Here is a 24,840-nt window from a genome sequence, read left to right on the forward strand (position 1 = left end):
CCTTTCAAGAATTTGCACAATGTGAGGTGAACAATTGTCTGATCAGGAGATGCCTTTTTAAAAAATGCATTAGTCCAGGATTTATACCTAACTACACTGAGAAAATGACAAGAGTTTCAAATCAGGAAGGTATATGACTTGAAGGGGAACTTTCAAATGGTGGTGTTCTTTGGCATCTGCTACCCGTGTCCTTCTAAGTGGTCCTGGGTTTGGAGTGTGCTGACGAAGCAGTTATGGTAAATTGTTGGAGTGCATCATGTAGATGGTAGTGCTGCCACAGTGTATTACTGGTGAAGGAAATAAATATTTTAAATTGGTGATGGGATACCAGTCAAATTGGCTATTTTATCTTGGTTGATGTTGAGCAATTTGTATGATACAAATGCTATCGGCACAAACCTGAATGGTAGCCATGTCTTGCGAATATGGGCGTGGACTGCTTCAGTGTCTGAAGAGTTGAAGGTAGTGCTGAATATTGCGCAGTCATCAATGAACATTTATTCTTCTGGCCATATTAAGGAAGGAAGGTTTTGTGGACAGGACAAACCTTAACATGCTTTAACATTGCTGGATAGGTGTCTGGATTGTAACTGTGCTGATACAGCTTGATTAGAGGCAATGGCTAGTTCTGAAGCATACGTTATCAGTACTACTACTGGAATGTTATAACGTCCATAGCCTTTACAGTGTTCAGTATGTAGTAGCCTTAAGCTATTTCTTGATATCATGTGGGTTGAATTGAATTGTTGAAGACTATCATCTGTGATCCTGCACACTTGAGACATTCACACAGCACTTTGAACAGCAGATAATTGCAAGGGGTTTGGCCCTGTCTTTTGTAGTGGTGTCCGTCATATTGACCAATGGGATGGAGAGGCAATGTCATAATGTTTTTGTCACTTGACTATTAATCTGCAGACCCAGGTCTGAGGGACCAGTATATGAATCTGACCATAGCAGATGTGCAGTTTGTTTTTTTTATAAATCTGGTATGAAAAGTCTCATGATGACCATGAAGCCATTGTCAATTGTCATAAAAATCCATCTCGTTCACTAATCCCAATTAAGGAAGGAAAATTGCAGTCCTTGCTTAGTCTGGCCTATATATGACTTGAGACCAACAGCAATGTGGTTGACTCTTAAATGCCGTTTCAACTAATCTAGAAAGCCACTCAGTTACATCAAACCACTAAAATGTCTGCAAGAAATTAGACCAGACAGACCGTCTGACACCAATCTGGGTACCCTAAAGACAATGGAAATGACCCAGCAGAGTCTTCCTAAGCAACATGTGGGGGCTAGTGCCAAAATTGGGAGAGATGTGTCTCAAACTAATCAAACAGCAATGTGACATTATCTTACTGAAGAAATAAGACATTAAAGACCATGTCTCAGATAACATCACCATCCGTGGATTTGTCTTGTCCCACCAACAGGACAGACTCAGCAGAGGTGATGGCATGCACTGGTACATAGCCAGGAGGAAGTTGCCCTGGAAGCCTTCAACATTGACTCTGGACTGCATGACTTCTCCATGGCCTCAGGTTAAACATGGGCAAAGGAATTTCCCTTTAACCAGCCCTTGTCAATTGATAAATTATAACTCCCCTTTGTTAAGAATCATTTGGATAAAGCACTAATGGTTGCAAGGCTGCAGAGTATACTCTTTGTGGGGACTTCAGTATCCTTAAAGTGTGGCTTGGCAGCACTGCTGACAAAGCTGGTTATACCTGCTCAACTGGGTCAACAACAGATGGTGAGGGAAAAAACACATAACTTCATTCTCACCATCTGCTTGTCGCAGGTGCACCTTCCATGACAGTATTGGTGGGAGTGAGCAACACACAGTCTTTATGGAGACAAATCCTGTTTTCGCATTCCTTACAAACACTGTGGGAAGCCAGAGAAGTAATTGCTGGGCCTCTTGCTGAGATATTTGTATAATCAATAGTCACAGGTGAGGTGCTGGAAGACTGGAAGTTGGCAAACGTGGTGCCACTGTTTAAGAAGGGTGGTAAGGACAAGTCAGGGAACTATAGACCGGTGAGTCTGATGTCGGTGGTGGGCAAGTTGTTGGAGGGAATCCTGAGGGACAGGATATACATGTATTTGGAAAGGCAAGGACTGATTAGGGATAGTCAACATGGCTTTGTGTGTGGGAAATCATGTCTCACAAACTTGATTGCGTTTTTTGAAAAAGTAACAAAGAGAATTGATGAGGGCAGAGCAGTATATGTGATCTATATGGACTTCAATATGGCATTCGACAAGGTTCCCCATAAGCAAGTTTAGATCTCGTGGAATACGGGGAGAACTAGCCATTTGGATACAGAACTGACTCAAAGGTAGAAGACAGAGGGTGGTGGTGGAGGGCTGTTTTTCAGACTGGAGGCCTGTGACCAGTGGAGTGCCACAAGGATCGGTGCTGGGTCATTTACATAAATGATTTGGATGCAAGCATAAGAGGTACAGTTAGTAAGTTTGCAGATGACACCAAAATTGGAGGTATAGTGCACAGCGAAGAGGGTTACCTCAGATTACAACAGGATCTTGACCAGATGGGGCAATGGGCTGAGAAGTGACAGATGGAGTTTAATTCAGATAAATGCAAGGTGCTGCATTTTGGGAAAGCAAATCTTAGCAGGACTTATACACTAAATGGTAAGGTCCTGGGGAGTGTTGCTAAACAAAGAGACCTTGGAGTGCAGGTTCATAGCTCCTTGAAAGTGGAGTCGCAGGTAGATAGGATAGTGAAGAAGGCATTTGGTATGCTTTCCTTTATTGGTCAGAGTATTGAGTACAGGAGGTCATGTTGCGGCTGTACAGGACATTGGTTAGGCCACTGTTGGAATATTGCATACAATTCTAGTCTCCTTCCTATCAGAAAGATGTTGTGAAACTTGAAAGGGTTCAGAAAAGATTTACAAGGATGTTGCCAGGGTTGGAGGATTTGAACTATAGGGAGAGGCTGAACAGGCTGGGGCTGTTTTCCCTGGAGCATCGGAGGCTGAGTGGTGACCTTATGGACGTTTACAAAATTATGAGGGGCATGAATAGGGTAAATAGGCAAAGTCTTTCCCCTGGGGTCGGGGAGTCCAGAACAAGAGGGCATAGTTTTAGGGTAATAGGAGAAAGATATAAAAGAGACCTAAGGGGCAACTTTATCATGCAGAGGGTGGTGAGTGTATGGAATGAGCTGCCAGAGGAAGTGGTTGAGGCTGGTACAATTGCAATATTTAAGAGGCATTTGGATGGGTATATGAATAGGAATGGTTTGGAGGGATATGGGCTGGGTGCTGGCAGGTGGGATTAGATTGGGTTGGGATAGCTGGTCGGCATGGACGGGTTGGACCGAAGAGTCTGTTTCCATGCTGTACATCTCTATGACTCTATGACTTGACTACTATATTCAGAAGGATAAGGAGACACCACCACTTGCAAGTTCTCCTTCAAGTCACTCACCATCCTGACCTGAAAATATATTGCCGTTCTTTCAGTGTTGCTGGGTCAAAATCCTGGAACACTCTCCTTGACAGTATTGTGGATATACCAATATCGATGGTTCAAAAAGGATGGCTGACCACCATCTTCTGAAGGGCAAGTAGAAATGAGCAATAAATGCTGACCCAGCCAGCAAAGTTCACATCCCCTGAATGAGTAAAAGAAAAGATAAAACTGAACAGTGGATGCTGGAGATCTAAAACAAAAGCAGAAATTTGTCCAGAACAAAAAAGGGTCACTGGACTGAAAAATGTTAACTCTGTTTTCTCTTCACAGATGCTGCCAGACTTGCTGAGTTTCTCCGACAATTTTAATTTTTCTTTATAAGAGGAAAGATAGTTTGAGTACAATTTGTGTGACAAGCTTGCAAGATGAGCAGAAGACTAGGGTCCTATTTTTAAGATTGCTGGTGAAGGTAGGCTTGTAACAGTAACCAAATTGTTTGCTTGTTTGCCAAATTACATACTTTTTACTTTAGGTGAAACTATTATGCATTTCAGGAAGGAAAAATATAGAAGGAGCTCAATGTTTTTAAGGTTTTAAATAGTGTAATTTTAATAGACTAATTTTTCAGTGCACTTTTCCCCAACTTGTCAAAATGTGTTTCTAGATGCAGCCAAAGTTGGCTTTCTTTTGACTGAAGTAAACTTTGATTCTTTGTACTTTTATTGACAACTTCCTAGTTTTCACTAAATTCCTGTTTTCATTTTTTACAATAGACCTGCCTGTTCTGTCAGTGTGTCGCTATGATTCTTCTCCAGTGAACACTGGAGATCCTGAACTTATTGATTGGTTGAGAGAACATGGAGCTGATGAAGATACAATAGATAGGGTAAGAAAGTATTTGTTAATATATAGGCAGGAAGTCTGTATTTCAAATTGCTCTTTTAGTGTGTTTTGCTTTAAAGTAAGGATGTTATTAGCACCAGAAATTGTGTTAAGTGTCACAAGATTCATTACAACATTTTCTGCAGCATATGTTACCTAATTGGTGCCATTTTTGCATGACCTTTCTCTGACCTGAGGACACATCAAGGCTTCAGATATGTGTCCCACCATAATCTGAGGTGTTCACCAGATTGACTCTGCCCACAAAATATCTGCTGGAGCTGCCACTGTCCTAAAACAATTGTCACCCAGCTGCAGTTAACTCCACTCTCCTCCAAGAGGCTACCATCAAACACAGGGCCTGCTTGAATAGACGAGAGCTGCACCTCCCAACCAGCAGGGCACCAGCCATTTCCAAGCTTGAAAGCTCCCCCTTCTGGCCAGTGGGATGCTGCCAACTTCAGAGTTCAGTAATTCTCCTCCCCTCTCATCCACCTCAGCACCCCCATCCCCACCACCACCACCAGACAGCCCATGAGACGTCTGACTGCATCTTCCTAACTCATGGAGCACTGGCCATGCCAAAGCTTGACAACACCCTGCCTTCCCCCAAGGTCAGAAGTCACATGACACCAGATTATAGTTCAACAAGTTTATTTGAAATCACAAGCTTTTAGTCCACTGCTTCTTTGGCAGTTGAAGTTGACTTTTTTATGTTTTTTAATGCTAACTCCATTTCCAACATAGATTCCAATGGGAATCAATTCTTCACTGAGTCTTTTATATTGTATTTTTAGGAATACAATCCCAGCTGTAAGTGAGGACACCCTGTATCATCTCCAGGATACTAGTATGGTGCAATACCCTATTCATCTGTGCATTAAACTGGACTATCTTTTGCTATCACCAGTAGTGTCATTAGGGTGGTATTAGACTGGCTGCATATTGCACACCTCTCCATGTTTTCCTTTAGATATTTTCTATACAACCTGTTCTGTAGAGCAGGTAGGACTTGAACCCAGGCCTCATCCTCCAGAGATAAGGACATTACCACTGCACCACAAGACCCTCCACATTTTCCTTTACATTTACTTCTACAGCAGCCAAAGCAGATGCAAAGGCTGCTTCAGATGTCCTTACTCATAATATGGAATATCAGCATATCAACTGCAAAAGTGCTAACCAGCAGCCATTGTGAGATCAACTCTATTTTGTTTGCCTGAGATGGTGAATTGCTGAGGCACTGTTACATATGCAACACTGCATGCAGAGATAACTGATGTTGGATGTAATTGAGGAAGATTAAGTATGGATACTATCACATTTGTAGTAGCAATGTTATGAATATAGATTATTAATCTTGAGCAACATTTGTTTTTCATCCAAATATCACCAATAACTTTAAGTGAACATTCAGATGATAGTGTGCATGTTATGAAAGATGTGATTAATGCATGTAGATAATGTGCTTTAATGTTTTCATACTGCTGCTTCATCTTGCAAATACGATTCTTCTGTGTTAAACTAAGCTTGTGTGACATGTTTATAATCATTATTGTATTGCTAGATAAAATAATTGGCTCAATTCTACAACGTACATAACAAAACTATTATTTTTAATGTAGGCTATAATAATCATATCCGAAATGCATAATTCCTGTAATTCAGCACTTTGATGTGTGACAAGTTATTGTGACCATAAATGTTTCTTTTCTTATCTCATCATTCAGTTTGTGGCAGATGATTATAATCTGATTGACGTTCTCCACTACATGACAAGAGATGATTTGAAGTGCTTGAGATTGAGGTAATGTATTTATTTGGCTGAGCTACTGTAATGCTATTTCTAGGAAGTCTGACACCCAGAAGGGGGAAAAGGAGGAGTTGGTGAATTAAGAGAGAAGATTATGTGTTTAAATTTTTGGGAGTACTTGTGTCTGGAAACATCTATAAAGAGAGAAAAATAAAGTTTACATTTTCCAATCTGACATGTTAACTCTTTATCCGTTCTCAAAGATGCTGCCTGGCTTGCTGAGTACTTAGATATTTTTTACTTTTATTTCAGATTTTCAGCATCCCACAGTGCTTTGCTATTGTACTGACATAATTGTAGCTTCACCCTGCATTCTGTAATTTCTGTTTAATGTGACTTGTTTTGATTTCTCTTTTCAAGAAACATAGGAACTCCATTCTGATTTACTTACAATTGCTCACTTACAATTTGGTCAATTTCAAAAAAAACGTTGCAACTCTAAAGAATCATGGAATAGCTGTGGCACAAATAGAAACCATTCAAACCATTGTTGTGCAGGTGCAATTTAGGATGTCTTGTCTAATGGGAAACTATAAAACTATGAAACCATTAGATGTAAGAGTAGAAGGCGGCCATCCAGTCCATCATGTCTGCTCTGCCTTGAAATTAACTGATCTGATAACCCACAACTCTGTTTTTCTGCCTCTTCCTCGCAACCCATGATTCCCTTACTGATTAAAAATGTATCTCTGCCTTGAATACTCTTATTGACCCAGCCTTGACAGCAGAAAAGAATTTCACAGATTTACTGCCCACTGAGAAAAGAAATTCCTCATCACTGTTGTAAATGGGCGACTGATTATTTTTAAGGACATGGCCTCTAAGGGGACCCAAATTTAAGAAAATAATGAGAATTTGTTTTGAGGATTGCAAGCCATTGGAACTCTTTTCATCAACATTGGATTGATGAGAATGTGAAGTAATCAGTTCAACCATTATATTACTGAATGGCTGAGTGGGTTTGAGGGGCAGAATGATCTATGCCTGCTGCTACTTGTATGTGCTTGCATATGAATGGTAGCTAACTACATTCCCTCCTTCTTTCTCTGTAGCCCTATAGATTTCTTCTGTTCAAGTGCTCAACTCATTTCTCTTTTGACAGCTCTGGTTGTATTTGTCCGCACCATCCCTTTCTGGGCAGTGCATTCCAGATCCTAACTACGGCACGGCGGCACGGTGGCTAGCACTGCTGCCTCACAGCACCAGCGACCCGGGTTCAATTCCCACCTCAGGCGACTCTCTGTGTGGAGTTTGCACATTCTCCCCGTGTCTGCGTGGGTTTCCTCTGGGTGCTAGGGTTTCCTCCCACAATCCAAAAATGTGCAGGTTAGGTGAATTGGCCATGCTAAATTGCCCGTAGTGTTAGGTGAAGCGGTAAATGTAAGGGAATGGGTCTGGGTGGGTTACGCTTTGGCGGGTCGGTGTGGACTTGTTGGGCCGAAGGGCCTGTTTCCACACTAAGTAATCTAATCTAATCTAATCTAATCTAATATTGCCATTGGCTCATTTGTAAATCACTTTAAATAGGCATTCTCGGGTACTTGACGTTTCCATCATTGGGAACACTTCTCTGTTTATCTATCTTGTCTAGACAAGATTTTGAACACTGCTTTCAAATCTTCTTTCAACCTTTTTCTGAAGGCAAAAAAGCAGGCTTTTCCATTCTATCCATATAACTGGTTCCAGCAATGAGGATTTAATTTTTGTAAATTCTTTTCATACTCTGTCTAAAATCATCACATCATTTCTAAAGTGTGTTGCCCAGACTTGGACACAACACGCCAGTTGATGGTAAATCAAAGTTTTTAAAAAATTAATTCATAGACTGTGGGCATTAATGGCTAGGGCAGCTTCACTGAATATTCCTAATTGCCTTTGTGAAGGTGGTGAGCTGCCACCTTGTACCATTGCAGTCCATCTAGTGTTGGTACACCCACAATGCTATTAAGGAGAGAGCTCCAGGATTTTGATCTAGTGGCTGTGAAGGAATGGTAACATAGTTCCAAGTGTGAACGGTGGGTGGCTTGGAGGGGAATTTGTTGGGGGGGTGGACCCAAATAAATGGGCACAGAGATGAAGGCGGTGAAAGGAGAGTTCAATGGCATGTCATGCCCAAAATTCATTAAGGTGGGGGCATGTCCTCTACTTTGGGGAAACAAAGCACAGACTGGGTGACTGCTTTGCAGAACCCCTACATTCTGTCCACAGGAAAGACCTGAAGCTTCTCATCGATTACCTCTTCAACATACCACTGTGTTCTCTGACCAACATCTCTGTCTCAGGTTTGCTGCAGTGCTCTAGCAAAGCTCAGTGCAAGCTGAAAGAATACTACCTTATTTTCTGCCTGGGAACCCAGAAGCCTTCTGTACTTAATATTGAGTTCAACAATTTTAGGGCTTGAGTACCACCCCCCCCCAACAAATTCCCCTCCAAGCCACCCACCATTTACACTTGGAACTATGTTACCATTCCTTCACAGCCACTAGATCAAAATCCTGGATCTCTCTCCTTAATAGCATTGTGGGTGTACCAACTCTAGTTGGACTGCAATGCTTTACCCACCCCCGCACATCAGGCCTTGTCACTACATAAGCTGCTACCATACACTACACATTGTCAGCCACTAATCGTCCTCATTAGCAGCTATCCATTCCCCCAGCTGGACGTTTAACCTCTCCTTTGTCAGTCCAACTCTTTCTCTTCCCTATCATTTATTCTCGCCTCCTTCCCACACCCCAACTTTGATATAAAAACCGTCAGTTCTGAAGAAGGGTCATTGGACCCAAAACATTAACTCTGATTTCTCTCCACAAATGCTGTCTGACTTGCTGAGATTTTCCAGCAAGTTCCAGTTGACTGTATTTTTGCTAGGGCTCCTTGCTGATATACATTGTCCAATGCAGACTGGATGTCATGGGCAGTCACTGTCGCTTCCTCTCTGAAATTCAGATCCTTTGTTTAGACCAAGGTTGGAATAAGTTCAGGAGTTGCATTACCCTAGCAGACATCAAACTTAGTGAGGAAGAAATTGCCAAGTAAGTTCTACTTGATGGCATTGACAATGAACTCTTTGATTAGTTTCCAATGATAGAGAATAATTGATAGCAATTGCCAGTATCTTAACTATACTAGAACATCTTGGTTAACAACATGGATAGTGCCTCAATCTTCAGTACTATTGCCAAAATGTCATTGAGGCCATGGCCTTTGCAGTATCTAGTGACTTTGGTCATTTTTACATATTGCGTGGAGTGAATGTAATTGGACGAAGTGTGGCATTCTCTGATTCTGCAGACCTCAGCAGGAGGCTGAGGTGGATCATCCATTCAAGACTTCTGGTGAAGCTGGCAGCAAAAGGCCTCAGTCTTTTCTTTTGTACTGATGTGCTGGACTTCCCATCATTGAAGATTGGTATATTTATGGGACATCCTTCACCAGTGAGTTGTTCAATTGTCTATCACCATCTACGACTGGATGTGACAGGATTGCAAAGCCTAGATCTGATCCATTAGCTATGGGATTGCTCAGCCCTATCTATTATGTGCTGTTTCAATGTTTGGCACACAAGATTTTTAGCTTAACTGGGTTAACTTCTCTTTTTTTAAGGTATGCGTGATAATACTCCTGGCATGTCCTCCTGCATGTTTTATTGACCCAGCAGCGGACTGTCAATTTGAAAGTAATAGTACAGTGTGGGATATGCTAGACTATGACATTTCAAGATTTTGGTTGAATACAGTTCTGCTGCTGTTGATGGTCCGCAGCATCTTATAGACACCCAATCTAGTGTTGCTAGATATGTTTGACATCTATCCTATTTAGCATGGTAATAGTGCCACATAACATAATAGAGGGTCTCCTCAATGTGAAAATGCCAAGAGCACTGGCCACAATCTTCCCTAGATTTGGGTGAGGTGCAAAAGGACTGGAAAATTATATAATTACAGCCTTGTTCAAAAAAGCCAAGAAGGATTAGCCGAGCAATTACAGAGCGTTCTGTTTAACTTCAGTGTTGGGAAAGCTTCTGGAGACAATTATTCAGGTTACAATTAGTAGTTGCATGGAAAGTAGTGGGTTGGTTAGGGAGAGTCATCGAGGCTTACTAAGGGGAAAATTATGTTTAATTAATTGGATGGAGTTTTATTAAAAGGTAAGAGGATCAATGATGGAAATGCTTTAGATTTGTGATATGTGTAGACTTTTAGAAGTGCAGCACCACAGATTTGAGGAAAGTAATTGATCACAGAATAACAGGGAAAGTAGCAAAGTGGATGCAAAATTTACTGAGTGATAGGAAACAGAGCGTAATGATCAATAGATATTTTTCAGGCGAGAAGAAGGTTTGAGTGTTGTTGCCCAGAAATTGATATTGGGAAGCCTTGCCTTTTCCTGATGTATATTAATAATCTAGATCTTGGTGTATAGGGATCAATTTCAAAGTTTTCAGGTGGCACAAAATTTTGGAAGAAGGGCGAACAGAAGAGGACAGCGTAGAACTCCAAAAAGACGGAAATAAGTTGGTGGAGTGGGCAGATCGATAGCAGATGAATTTCAATGCAGAAAATTGAGAGTTGATGCATTTTGGTAAGAAGAACATTGGAAAGCAATACAAAATAATGCATACATTTCTAATGGTAGGGGTGATAGAAGAGCAGAGGGACATGGGTGTATATGTGCACAGATCATGAAAGTGGCAGTGACTAAAGTATACTGAAATTTCAGCTTTATTAATAAGCATATAGTACAGGAGCAAGAAGATGTTGATTTTGTACAGGACACTTGTTAGACCTCAGCTGGGATATTGTGTGTATTTCTGAGCAGCACATTATGGGGTGGATACGAATGAAATGGAAACAGTACAGAATTGATTTACAAGAATGCTTCCAGAGATGAGGAATTTCAGTTATGAGGATAGATTAAAGAAGTTGGGACTATTTTCCTTAGACAGAGAAAGGCTAAGAGGAGATCTGTTGGAAGTTTTCAAAATTATGAGTGAGGTGAATGGAGTAGATTTGAAAAAATGTGTTCCTTTTACAAGTGGAAACAGAGGGCATAGATTTAAAGTAGTCTGAAAAAGAAGCAAGAATTAAGTAGGGAAAATAAAGTGTTACTGAGTAGTTAGGATATAGAATGTTCGCCCTGGAAGCGTGGTGGAGGCAGATTCCAATGAGGCATTCAAGATGGCAATGCAAAAGTATTTGGAGAAAAATAATATGCAAGGATATGGGGAAAAAACAAGAGTTTGGCACTAGGTGTTAGATGCCATGTTTTCAATGAGAGTCCGAGTCACAGGGTGGTGTCAGGTGACTCTTATTTCAGCTTCATTTCTTGAGCAATAAGGCACACACAGTTTCAGAATGTCTTCACTTATACACTTCAAGCTTAGAGCGCAACCCCCATCCCTTGTTTACAATTGGTTAGCAGTGTTGAGTTATACCTTCGTAATTGGTTCTCTGGTACAGCATCTTATGCAGTTCAACCTTGCCTCAGCAATTTACTTGATACAGTGTAACTGTTGTTAGTCCTTAACCTGAAGGAAGTACTGTCACACTCTACAATTTCAATATATTTCTAATTAAGCCATTCGTATTACTGAACAACAAAGAGATGGAGAGGCTTATGGTCCACCTCTGGTCCTACATGGTTTCACGATGTCTGAGACTGGTTTGAATTGTTTTAGGAGAAAGTGAGGTCTGCAGATGCTGGAGATCAGAGCTGGAAATGTGTTGCTGGAAAAGCGCAGCAGGTCAGGCAGCATCCAGGGAACAGGAGAATCGACGTTTCGGGCATAAGCCCTTCTTCAGGAATTGTTTTACTTTAATGCTTTTAGTGAACTTTTTGTAAGTAGGTTTATCTATAACTACTTTGGAATCTATGTCTATGATTTTTTCTGAAGAATCTTAACTAAACACACTATTAGTATTGCAACAGATTTATTAAATAATTTGAGAGATTCATTAATTAAATGTCTTATCTATTTCTTTTGCCTTTACAGTCTCAGTTCAGTAACCTTGAATTTGCTGAGCTACTATTGTTCTACTTGTGAAGACTACATTAGGCAAATATTTTCCCAAGGTCTCTAACTAATGATTTTGAGATGCTGGTGTTGGACTGGGGTGTACAAAGTCAAAAATCACACAACACCAGATTATAGTCCAACAAGTTTAATTGGAAGCACTAGCTTTTGGGGCGTCGCTCCTTCATCAGGTGATTGTAGTGTACACAATTGTAAGACACAGAATTTATAGCAAAAGTTTACAAGTGTGATGTAACTGAAATTATACATTGAAAAATACCTTGATTGTTTCTTGAGTCTCTCATCTGTTAGAATGACCACTACTTTCATATGTAAATCACAAAAGTTTTTTTTAAAAGTTACATTTTCAGGTTAACTAACAATTGGCATCAGCCAGATAAGATGTTAAGATGTTGAAGGTGTCAGCCTCCTGTGATCCCTGTCTGTGCCATAATGTTTAGACTGATTCTAATCCAAAAAGTGAGTTAACAGACTCTTACATGAATTCATGCAGTTTTTGAACAAAGTACAATGTAACTCTGCAAGTACTGTACTTTGAGCGGTGCTCCGAAAAATAGTGCTTCCAATTAAACTTGTTGGACTATAACCTGGTGTTGTGTGATTTTTAACTCTCTAACTAATGCCAGCCATGTTCTACTGAATTTGACATGGGCAGCCATCAGCCATTTTGTGCTGCTCAGTATGGGCAGTTCTAACACAAGGTAACAATGCTCATTTGAGCTGGTGCAGGAACAATAGGCCAAATGGCCACCTCCTTGTGCTGACAGACATTTGGGATTCCATAAAAACTCCTCTGGGCTGCCTCCAACACAATTACATCCATAAATAAGGAGACCCAAATGCATATAGTATTCAAGATGTGGTCTCATCAATTCCCTGTAAAACTTAAGTAAAACATGCATATTCTTACGTTCAGCTCCTCTTGGAGTAAAAGATAGCATCCGAAGAGCCCTCCTGATTAAATGTTGCATTTGCATACTAAATGTTTGTAATTCGTGCATCAGAATCCTTAAATCCTTCTGCACTTGACATTCTACAGTTATTCTGTGTCAGTAATGCATCACTTTTTTTTATTCTTCCTGCTTTTAGCCTCTGGAAATCTATTTCTTTCTTAAATATAGTCAGTGACTTTACCTCAGCAGCCTTCAATTATAGAAAATTCTACAGATTCACCACCCTCTGAGTAAAGAAAGTTCCCATCATCTCAATCCAAGTTTTTTTCACTAAACCACCATTGATCTACAGATCATTTAATTCTTTTCGGTCCTCCTCAATGGGGATGTTCTTTGTATGATTCCATTTGTCTGCGACCCAACACTATTCTGTTTCTTCCAGCAGTTTCTCATTTAATGTTTGTCATTGGAATCGTGGTCCTCTACGCTTGATTGATTCATATCTATTACTGCCAGAAAATGATTAGAAAATACTATCAATAAAGTTTTGTAGATTACATTTAGCTAAGTTTTTAGAATTCTGAATTATTAAATTTAAAAAAGCATTGGATTGCAATATAAAGGAATACATGACAGCATTCAAAAAGGAAAATTTGAAGATGAAGTAATAAAATTTATTTCTTTGTCATCCTTTGTAATTTCTGCACAACAGACATGTTCCATGCTTTGGATAGCAATTTTCTAATGGATCTGTATCTTTTGTTCTTCCTCAGAGGTGGAATGCTTTGCAAGTTATGGAAAGCAATTGTGGAGAACAGAAAAAGAGAATTTCCTTCCCCACTAGATCATACCTAACGAACCTGTATTTGGGCACATAGCATCATCTCTCGATGAGATACAGCACTTTAAATTGAAACAAATTAGACAGTGTAAACATATAAATTGTTAGAAGTGTGCTGCAACAAGTACTGTGTACCTGAAATGCTGACAAAGTGTGTGTGTGCTGTGAATAGTTTGGTCCACAACTGTGCAATTTTGCAAACTGTTTTTATGCAAAATAACAATATTTAAGGAAGAGAATTATGAAACCTTGAATACTAGTTTTGAGGGATAATTTTTCAATTTTCCATTCCCAATGGAGACACCTGTACGCTAACAGTATATATTGGATGGTTGAAGGTCCACTGTATATGATTTACCAGTCAGTAGGAAAATGAAGTGCAGTGCTTGCCCAAAACCTAATGTATACATCTAGCAAATGTAGGCTCTGCAGAGTGTACACAACTGGAAAATTATCCCTTTTATAGCAGTCACATTTAGGTTTCTATTTTGACTTGTACTAATAAATAGCGCAAACCAATTGTGTACTTTTTTTTATACCAGACATTTTCGTGTTCGTATAGATGCCATTTCATTGAACTACTGTTAATGTATGTGGCGCAAAACTGCACACAACTTTTTTTTACAATATCTGGGAATATAACCAGTTATTTTAAGATGCCTTTATATGTTTCTGCGGTTGAACAATCTAACTTACATGACTAAATTTGGTAATGGTAATTTTATTAAATATTTGAATATTATAACTAATTGTCTCAGTTTGTAACCTGGGTTAAATGGCTTTATATTGTGTAATTACAGTTAATCATGTTTACTATTGTAATGGATGTTGTAATATGCTTTAAATCTTAGTGCGACAGTTTACATTCGTTACTGAACTTTGTGCCACCAAAGGCTTGTTATAAAGCTAAAGTTATGATAACCACTTCCAAAAATAAATCAATATGACAACTAACTCATTTATTTTTGTTGTGAATTATTTAGGCAACTTGTATGCTGTTTCTCTTAGGAATTTATACTTGCATTATACTACATTTAAAGGTAAATGTTACAGCTGTCCCTGAGAGAGATGACTGGTGGTGAGTTTAACCTGAGGGTTACCCACCTCAGATGAGGTTGAGAAGGCAGGATCTTCACGGTAGCCTCATAACCACATAATGTGTATGGCAGGATCTGTAATGAGAAAATCATTATATAGGACACTCTCTGGACTGTACTCATTATTGAGATCCTCTTTATTCCTATCAAACCTTTGTTTTTTTTTCTCTCTATTCTAATCAACTGTACTTCCTTGAATAATATTGACATGGACTTCCACCATGTAGGGATCATGACTCCTACCATACCATGAAATTAACTGTACAATAATATCATGGAAGTCTATCCTATTCATGTATGACTCACGGGAGTTATTTTGTGGATGCAATAACACAGTGATTATATCACTTGACTAGTAGCCTAGAAGTCTGCACTCATAATCTGGTAATGAAAGTTCAATCCCTGCCTTGGCAGTTGAAAAACTTAAGTTCAGTTACTTCCATTCCCAATTTATTTTAATAATCATCAGTAGTGGTGACCCTGACATTATTGGATTGTAGAAACACTGCAGATTCACTCATGACTTTAAGGAAGGTAACCTACTTTTCTTAACCTGGTCAGGTCTATGTGTCACTACAGATCCACAGCAACACATTAGACTCTTAATTGCAGCTTGAAATATTTTACCAGACTGGCCAGTTGTATCAAAATTGATAAACTATAATCCACATGGTATGCAGCAGTCTGGCCTTCTCAAGGGCAACTAAAAATGTTTTTGTTGGTGATGCCCACATCCCATGAATGAACAAAAACAAAATGATGGTATCAATACTACATAATGAAATGTGTCCAGTAGTTGGCTTCATGGATAAGTTTTGCCAATGCGATTGTGAGCTCTTAAAAAGGGTCACTGGACTTGAAACATTAACACTTGTTTTCTCTTCACAGCTGCTGCCAGGCTTGCTGAGTTTCTCCAGCAATTTCTGTTTCTGTTTGTTCCAGATCTCCAGCATCTACCACACTTTGCTTTATTTTTTGTTTTGTTATATTGTGACATGATATGTCTGTAACAAATAGTTGATGAGGGCCACGTCAAGCATATTACTTCCACAAATTGTTTTCTTCAGCACCTGACAAGGGCAAGCTTTGCAGTTATTTCAACTGGACATTGCAAGTTACATCAGTGGTGGTACAACCATACACACCTTTAATAATGCCCAATGAATCCTATACAGGGTACATTCTAAGGCCTTAGCTCCACATATGGCATTCAATGTAGTTGAGTAATGCTTTGTCAATTAAAGATGGCATATAATTCCACCCCAACCTCAAATTTACCTGGACTGCCTCAGACTCCTCCCTCCCTTTCCTAGACCTCTCCACAAACCTGACTGCCCCGGCCGACCCATTGTCTCAGCTTGCTCCTGTCCCACCGAACTCATTTCTGCGTACCTTGACACAGTCCTGTCCCCCTTAGTCCAAGAACTCCCCATCTACATTTGGGACACCACCCATGCCCTCCACCTCCTCCATGATTTTCGCTTCCCCGGCCCCCAACGCCTTATCTTCACATTGGACATCCAATCCCTATACACCTCCATCCCCCATCACGAAGGCCTCAAAGCCCTCCGCTTCCTTCCTTTCCCGCTGTACCAACCAATACCCTTCCACTGACACCCTCCTTCGACTGATTGAACTGGTCCTCACTCTGAACAACTTCTCTTTCCACTCCTCCCACTTCCTCCAAACCAAACGAGTAGCCATGGGCACCCGCATGGGCCCCAGCTATGCCTGCCTCTTCATCAGATATGTGGAACAGTCCACCTTCCGCAGCTACACTGGCACCACACCCCACCTTTTCCTCCGCTACATTGATGACTGTATTGGCGCTACCTCGTGCTCCCACGAGGAGGTTGAACAGTTCATCCACTTTACTAACTCCTTCCATCCCGACCTCAAATTTACCTAGACTGTCTCAGACTCCTCCCTCCCCTTCCTAGACCTCTCCATTTCTATCTCGGGCGACCGACTCAACACGGACATTTACTATAAACCGACCGACTCCCACAGCTACCTAGATTTCACCTCCTCCCACCCTGCCCCTGTAAAAACGCCATCCCATATTCCCAATTCTTTCGCCACCGCCGCATCTGCTCCCAGGAGGACCAATTCCAATACCGAACAACCCAGACAGCCTCCTTCTTCAAAGACCACAATTTCCCCTCAGACGTGGTTGAGGATGCTCTCCACCGCATCTCCTCCACTTCCCGCTCCTCTGTCCTTGAACCCCGCCCCTCCAAACACCATCAGGACAGAACCCCACTGGTCCTCACCTACCACCCCACCAATCCCCAGATACATCGTATCATCCTTCGTCATTTCCGCCACCTCCAAACGGATCCTACCACCAAGGATATATTTCCCTCCCCTCTCCTATCAGCGTTCCGGAGAGACCACTCCCTCCGCAACTCCCTCGTCAGGTCCATACCCCCCACCAACCCAACCTCCACTCCCTGCACCTTCCCCTGCAACCGCAAGAAATGTAAAACTTGCGCCCACACCTCCCCCCTCACTTCCCTCAGCACCGCCTTCTTGATCTGCAATCTTCTTCCCGACCTCTCCGCCCCCACTCCTCTCCAGCCTATCACCCTCACCTTAACCTCCTTCCACCTATCACATTCCCAATGCCCCTCCCCCAAGTCCCTCCTCCCTACCTTTTATCTTAGCCTGCTTGGCACACCCTCCTCATTCCTGAAGAAGAGCTTATGCCTGAAACGTCGATTCTCCTGCTCCTTGGATGCTGCCTGACCTGCTGCGCTTTTCCAGCAACACATTTTTCAGCTCTGCCCTTGTGCAATACCAAAGTGCAATACCTCACATCTGCCATTCCTCAGCCCATTGATCCAATTTATCAAGATCTCTTCATAATCTTAGATAATTTTCCTCATGATTTGCTATACCACAAATTCTGGTGTCATCTGCAAACTTATTTGCCATGCCTCTCAAATTCTCATCCAAATCATTTACATAAATGACAATCAAAGGGTACTGCATGGAATAGGAGCACATGATACAGGGGATGTAATATTACATAGAGCAAAGGTTAGTTAACAGAAAGCAGAGGGTAAAATAGGTTGGTCACTTTTGGGTTGGCAAGCTGGTACCAGATGGACTTTGATAGGTATCAGTGCTGAGGCCTCAACTATCACAATGTAGATCAAAGGCTTGGATAAACTGAAGAAATGTGCAGTTGCTAAATTTAATAATGAGACAAATAGAGTAGGCTGCAAAGAGGACATGGGTCTGTAAAAGGATATAAATGAGTTATGAGTTGGAAAAACTTGATAGTTTAAAAATCAGGAGGTATAGTTAGTGAGTTTGTAGATGACATCAAAATTGGAGGTCTGGACAGCGAAGAAGGTTACCTCTGATTACAACAGGATCTTCATCAGATGGGCCAATGGGCTGAGGAGTGGTAGGTGGAGTTTAATTTAAATAAATGTGAGGTGCTGCATTTTGGGAAAGCAAATCTGAGCAGGACTTATACACTTAATGGTGAGGTCTTAGGGAGTGTTGTTGAACAAAGAGACCTTGGAGTGCAGGTTCATAGCTCCTTGACAGTGGAGTGGCAAGTAGATAGAATAGTGAAGAAGACGTTTGGTATGCTTTCCTTTATTGGTCACAGTATTGAGTACAGGAGTTGGGAGGTCATGTTGTGGCTGTACAGGACATTGGTTAGACCACTGTTGGAATATTGCATACAATTCTGGTCTCCTTCCAATTGGAAGGAAGTTGTGAAACTTGAAAGGGTTCAGAAAAGATTTACAAGGATGTTGCCAGGGTTGGAGGATTTGAGCTATAAGGAGAGGTTGAAAAGGCTGGGGTTGTTTTCCCTGGAGCGTCAGAGGCTGAGAAGTGACCTTACTCAAGCCTATAATGATTTTATAAGGTAAATAGGCAAGTACTTTTCCCTGGATTGGGGAGTTCAGAACTAGAGGGTATAGATTTAAGGTGAGATATAAAAGAGACCTAAGGGACAACTTTTCACACAGAAGGTGATGTATGTATGGAATGATCTGCCAGAGCAAGTGGTGGAGGCTGATACAATTGCATCATTTAAAAGGCATCTGGATGGGTATATGAACAGCAAGGATTTGGAGGGATGTCAAGTGGGACTAGATTAGGTTGGGATATCTGGTCAGCATAGACGAATTGGACCAAAGGGTCTATTTCCGTGCTGTACATTTCCATGACTCTATGATTCTATTTTGACAGGAAGACAAAAACAGCAGTATGTTATTTAAATTGAGAGAATTAAATTAAATCAGAGAACTCTGTGGTACAGAGGAACGTGTGTGTCCTGGTACATGAATCACAAACATTTGGCATGTGAGTACAGCTAGTGATCAGGATGACAAATAGAATGTTTTTTTAACTGCAAAGAGAATTAAATATTAAAGTAGGTACAGGGCCTTGATGAGACTCCATGGGAGTACTATATACAATTTTGTCTTGTTACTTAAGGGATACAATTAGAAGCAGTTCAGAGAATGTTCGTTTCACTGATTCTAGGGTTGAAGGGGTCATCTTATGAAGAAAAGGTGGACAAATTATGATTTTCTCAATGTTTTTGTTAATTCAAAGGATGTCAGCTTTCCTGGCTTGGCCAGCATTTATTATCATCCCTAATTGTCCTTCAGAAGGTGGTGCTGAGCTGCCTTCTTGAACCACTGTAGTCTATTTGATGCAGATATACTCACAAAGCTGTTCGAGAGGGAGTTCTAATATTTTGATCCAATAACACTGAAGGAACACCAATATTGCTCCGGGTTAAGGTGGGTCTTGGCTTGGAGAGAAACTATCTGCTCTTGTCCTTCTAGATGGCAGTGGTTGTGGGCTTGGAAGGTACTGTTTAAGGAGACCAGGTGAATTTCTGCACTCTATCGTACAGATAGTACACTATGTTGCTACTGAGCTTTGGGGTAGAGTGAGTATTTATAGATGTGCTGTCAATCAAGCTGTCTGAGGTGATGTCAAATTTCTTGAGTATTGTTGGAGTTGCACTACTTGGGGAAATGGAGAGTTTTCCATTACACTTTGCCTTGGTGGACAGACTTCAGGGAATAAGGGGTTGAGTTATTCGCTGCAGGATTCCAAGCGTTTACCTAATTCTGTAGCCATAATAATTAAAAAGGCTATCTCTGCACCACAAAAATCCTTAGTTTCTCAGGGTAGTATCCTAGGTCCAACTGCCTTCAGCTGATTCATCAATGATCTTGCCTCCTTCGTGGATATTTTTAAGCAACCTATTAAAACATGGTATGACACATCTCTGGACTAGATGAGACTTGAACCCAGACCCCACTTTCCGTCACGTTGTTCACTGAGGGTTTACACAGATTTTCAAGCCATTCAATGAGGTTACAATGGGGAAAAAATGTTTGGGAAACACCATTGTGGGTAATGTGATTACACAACAGAAAGTTGAGATGACAAATAAAAAATTCCATGAAACCTAGATAAATGAACATTTCCAAAAATTTCATCATTCCACAAAAACTGAAAAATAAAACAAATAACTGCAGATCCTGGAAACAAAATAGGAAATTGTTGGAAAAACTCAGCAGGGCTGGCAATGTCTGTGGAGAAAGAACAGAGTTAAATTTCAGATCTACTTACCCATTTTGCCTCCGAAAAATTATCCTTGCATAAAACAGACACTTATGCACAGACCCAAATGCGTTTCTTTACAATAGAAAGGAGCTACATCTTTACCCCCCCCCCCCGCCACCCCGTCATCCAGAGAGCCCTCCACTGCACCACCTCCATTTCCTGTTCCACTGCTTTAAACCCCCCAATCCAAACCCCCTTGTCCTCACCTACAACCTCACCAATCTCCGCATCGAACGCATCATCTTTACATACTTATACCAACTCCTACTAGACCCCACCATTAAGAAAATCTACCCATCCCCACCCCCTCTGCCTTCCGCAAGGACTGTACCCTTCGACAGTCCCTGGCTTGCGCCAGTCTCCCCACCAAACCTCCAAACCCACTGGAACCTTCCCCTGCAACCAGAAAATATGCAAAACCTGCTGATACACCACACCTCTCACCTCCACAAAGGGCCCCAAACAGTCCTTCCAGGTGAGACAGAGGTTCACCTGCCTCTCTTCAACCTGGTTACTGCATCAGGTGCTCCCGATGTGTTCTTCTCTACATCGGGGAGACCAAACCTAAACTTAGGGAATGGTTCACAGAGTCCACAGGGCCACCCAGACCTCCCATTTTAATTCCCCTTTGCACTTGCTTTCTGACATGACCCTCCCTGTCCTCTTCCATTGCCACAATGAATCGAGAGTGTGGTGCTGGAAAAGCACAGCAGGTCAGGCAGCATCGAGGAGCAGGAGAATCGATGGTTCAGGCCTAAGCCCTTTATCAGGAATGAAGCCACAAATTGGAGGAACAACACCTCATGTTCTGCCTGGACAGCCTACAGCCTGGAGGACTCAAATTTGAGTTCTCCAATTTCAAATAAGCTTCCTTTCTTTTCCCTGACCCCCTTCCCAGCCCCTCCCTCTCCCTTCCACTCCTCCCAGTCAGCTGCTGGAGTCATTCCTCCTATTGACCAACCAGGTCATACTCTGTATCTGCCTTCACCTATCCCCACTTCACCATCCTGCCCCAACCACCCCCTTTATCTGCAGCTCCCCCCACACCCACCCTCCTCCTGAAGAAGGATTACACCTGAAATGTCAACTTCTCCACCTCCTGATGCTGCCTGGCTTGCTGCATTCTTCCAGACTCCTCCTTGTCTACCAAAAGAGAAAATGCTGGAAAATCTCAGCAGGTCTGGCAGCATCTGTAAGGAGAGAAAAGAGCTGACGTTTCGAGTCTAACTGTCCCTTTGTCAAGTCAGTTAGACTCTAAATGTCAGCTCTTTTCTCTCCTTACAGATGCTGCCAGACCTGCTGAGATTTTCCAGCATTTTCTCTTTTGGTTTCAGATTCCAGCATCTGCGGTAATTTGCTTTTATCCTGCTTGTCTACCTTGAATTCCAGCATCTGCAAGGTTTTTTTGTCTCTAATATCTTGGAACCAGATACTTTCAAATTATGAATTGTGCTCATCCTTCAGTGCACCAAGTCAGGTGAAAAAAATGACTATTTTGTAATAGTTCTTTATCCAGCATATGTACTGCAAGTTATCTGCTTCTATTTCTGGGTTTTATCATGTGTAAGGCTCAAAACCAACTTAAAAGGCATTTCTCTGCCGCAACCCTTGCTGGGTAAAGATTTCCTAATTCTGCAAAAGCTAGGAACAGATTTGGAATGACTGGTACTCTCACAAAATGGGTGAAAGGTCTCCAGGATGCTGCCAGAGTAACTGGGGTGATCATTTAATTTTGGGGCGATTATTTACATGGAGCATCACAAGGCATTGTCTCGAAGAATAAGCCTCAGAGTATTTGCCAACATTTATTCCTCAACCAACATTACCAAAACAGGTTCTTAGATCATTATGTCTTGTTCTTTATGGCAGTTTGTAGTGTACACAATTAGCTCGTGTTTCCTGCATTTCAAAAAGACACAGCAGTACCTGGAAATGAACAAACTGGTCCTATTGGACCTCAATTTTGAAGTACGTGTATAAGATGAATCGGACCAGTATGTCTCATTAGCTAACTTTACTGGTTTCCCTTCTGGATGACTACTCTTCAGAAAATACTGGCGGTAAGGTAATTATCATATGCTTCACCACACTATCACAATTTTGTGAGGCTCCAACTACAACTACATCTTACATAACACTCACCACTATTCAACCTTAACAGTCTCATCAACCAACCAGATTGCACTGTATCTGCTGGTGCACTTCACCCTTTCCTGTAGAACATCGTGGAGTAGGGGCTAACTGGATGGCAAGAGATGTACATCCATTTCCTAACCCCCGTGGAGGAGATGGTGCTGGTCACTATTGGAAGCCCCAGTGCTGAGGCTACGCATAGCAGCACAGAAGAAACCATTAAATGTGACGGTCTCCTCAAACCTAGCCTAGTTTCTCACAATGCACTTTCCCTTCATGCCATGTCCCTAAATTCTTTAAGGTGCACACAACATATTTCTTACTCCCATTTCAAAACCACAAACCTCACACGACAATCTTTCTCTTTGGCTGTTGTCTCGCAGAGATGCAAACTAGACTCGTAACAATGGAATTAGGGAGACAGTGAGGACTCTCCAGCAGAATTGATAAAGCATGGCGCTGGAAAAGGTCCTATCCGAAATATCGACTCTCTTGCTTCTCGGTTGCTGCTTGATCTGTTGTACCTTTTCCAGCGCCACGCTTTATCAACTGTAACTGAAATGGAATGCCAAAAAACTGACGACACGGCACTGTTTCTTGATTGGATAGTCACAGTCATCCATTCGAACACTGACGTTGCCCAAATATCCAAGGGAATAGATTAGAGACAGGACATGCATGTGAGGGGATGCTAGGCAAAATGGGCAGTATCCAGTGCAGACCGGAAAAGGAAAGCAGCTTGCCAAAGGGCAAGGTAGAATACAGATTCCGTTGCAGATGGTTCAGACACGCCTTTTAATGAGGCAGTCAACAGAAGAATGCTGCTAGATATGCATTCTGGAATGCTTGGTGAATTCGAAAGCCTGGAGTCAATACCATAGAGCATGAAGGGAGTTCAACACCAACTGAATACTGAGTTGTATTGAATACAGATTTTTTTTTACAGTGTGCTTATTGTACATTTGTAATCACACAACACCAGGTTATAGTCGAACAGGTTTATTTGAAAGTAAACGAACACTGGCCCTCCACATCATGTACGTTTGTAGACCAACCATGATTCAATGTCTGAAAGGCACTGCGAAACAAGCAATAACGTAAGTGATGCCACGCAAAGTCAACTTGCCTGGAAATGGTCTAGCAACTAAGGGGTCCTTCCTTGTTTTGAAGTTGCAGTTTCAGAAGGTGGCAGATTTCAGTGAGGACATCCATACTGAATTGCAGACCTTTCATGCATTATTTCTCAGGTAAGAGAGGTTCCGGTAAGAGTATTCCTGCCTGAACACTTTTGATAGATACAGTTTCAACCTCTTTCAGTTTCCATTGTCATTTATCTTGTCCTTTCTGGTCTCACTTTATTCTTTTAATCATATTGTATGGAGGATGCCTACTGATGCGCTAATATATAGGAGCAATTGGTTTGTGCAAAACCCTTGAAGTCAGCAAAAATGCCTCAACAACTGCCATCCCATTTCCTACAAAGTTTTGCAACTGGAAAGATCTATATACAAACAACCCACTTGTAGTCATAAAAATGTCCAGAAGAAATCAATCAACAATAAAGGTGTAAGTAGATCATTATCACTTTAAATCGTATTGGTGGAATCCTTTCTGTTGCTGAATGTACATCAGCTATGCAAATTAATAAAGGCCTTTTAGTAGGGCATTGAGCTCCAAAATGGTATTGCTAGTATCATTGCAGTGAGCTTACAGGGGCCCGGGGCTGTATTTGAAGACCCCGTGTACAGAAGATTAATTCTATTTATGTAATCTCTTTTTATTCTTTCTGTAACTCAAAATGGAGCTGGATTGTGGCAACAGAACACTTTTTACCATATCTTTGTAGCTATTTGTGAAAACAAATAACACATAACTCATAGAACCATAAGATCTATCTGCTGTGCATACATACAATGAACATTGATTGAAGCACCCTTTAGTCTTCACCAGTATGGCATCCAGAATAACTTCCTCAGAAAGGTTAATATGCACTTCAGATATCACTTTGGAGTTCTAAGGGCTCTCGTGGTGCCTAAAAAACAGACCAACAGCCCAATTTATAACCCAAGTTTTTTTTATACTTA

General features: G+C 41.3%; 1 protein-coding gene and 1 long non-coding RNA gene across 3 annotated transcripts in view; one reads left to right on the plus strand and one right to left on the minus strand.

Moving 5' to 3' along the window:
• Positions 1-14,871, plus strand: part of map3k5 (mitogen-activated protein kinase kinase kinase 5) — a 189,942-nt gene extending 175,071 nt beyond the window's left edge. The window contains exons 27-29 of the mRNA XM_043685981.2: positions 4,221-4,333; positions 6,060-6,136; positions 13,846-14,871. Coding sequence (XP_043541916.1) covers positions 4,221-4,333; positions 6,060-6,136; positions 13,846-13,927 — 272 coding nt within the window. The 3' untranslated portion in view covers positions 13,928-14,871. The remainder of the gene's footprint in view (positions 1-4,220; positions 4,334-6,059; positions 6,137-13,845) is intronic.
• LOC148150629 (uncharacterized) overlaps positions 1-24,840 on the minus strand; it is a 28,380-nt gene that overhangs the window by 2,031 nt on the left and 1,509 nt on the right. The window contains exons 2-3 of one of the 2 annotated variants that reach the window (XR_015754051.1): positions 15,018-15,085; positions 13,465-13,581 (exon numbers count right to left, since the gene is read on the minus strand). This is a non-coding gene — a long non-coding RNA (uncharacterized LOC148150629). Of the gene's footprint in view, positions 1-13,464; positions 13,582-15,017; positions 15,086-24,840 lie in introns of those variants that run through there. The other variant, XR_015754052.1, reaches the window with a different exon arrangement.

Source organism: Chiloscyllium plagiosum, unplaced genomic scaffold, assembly GCF_037043375.1.
Source record: "Chiloscyllium plagiosum isolate Xiang-an unplaced genomic scaffold, Cpla_swu_hap1 HiC_scaffold_3, whole genome shotgun sequence".
Taxonomy (NCBI): Eukaryota; Metazoa; Chordata; class Chondrichthyes; order Orectolobiformes; family Hemiscylliidae; genus Chiloscyllium; species Chiloscyllium plagiosum.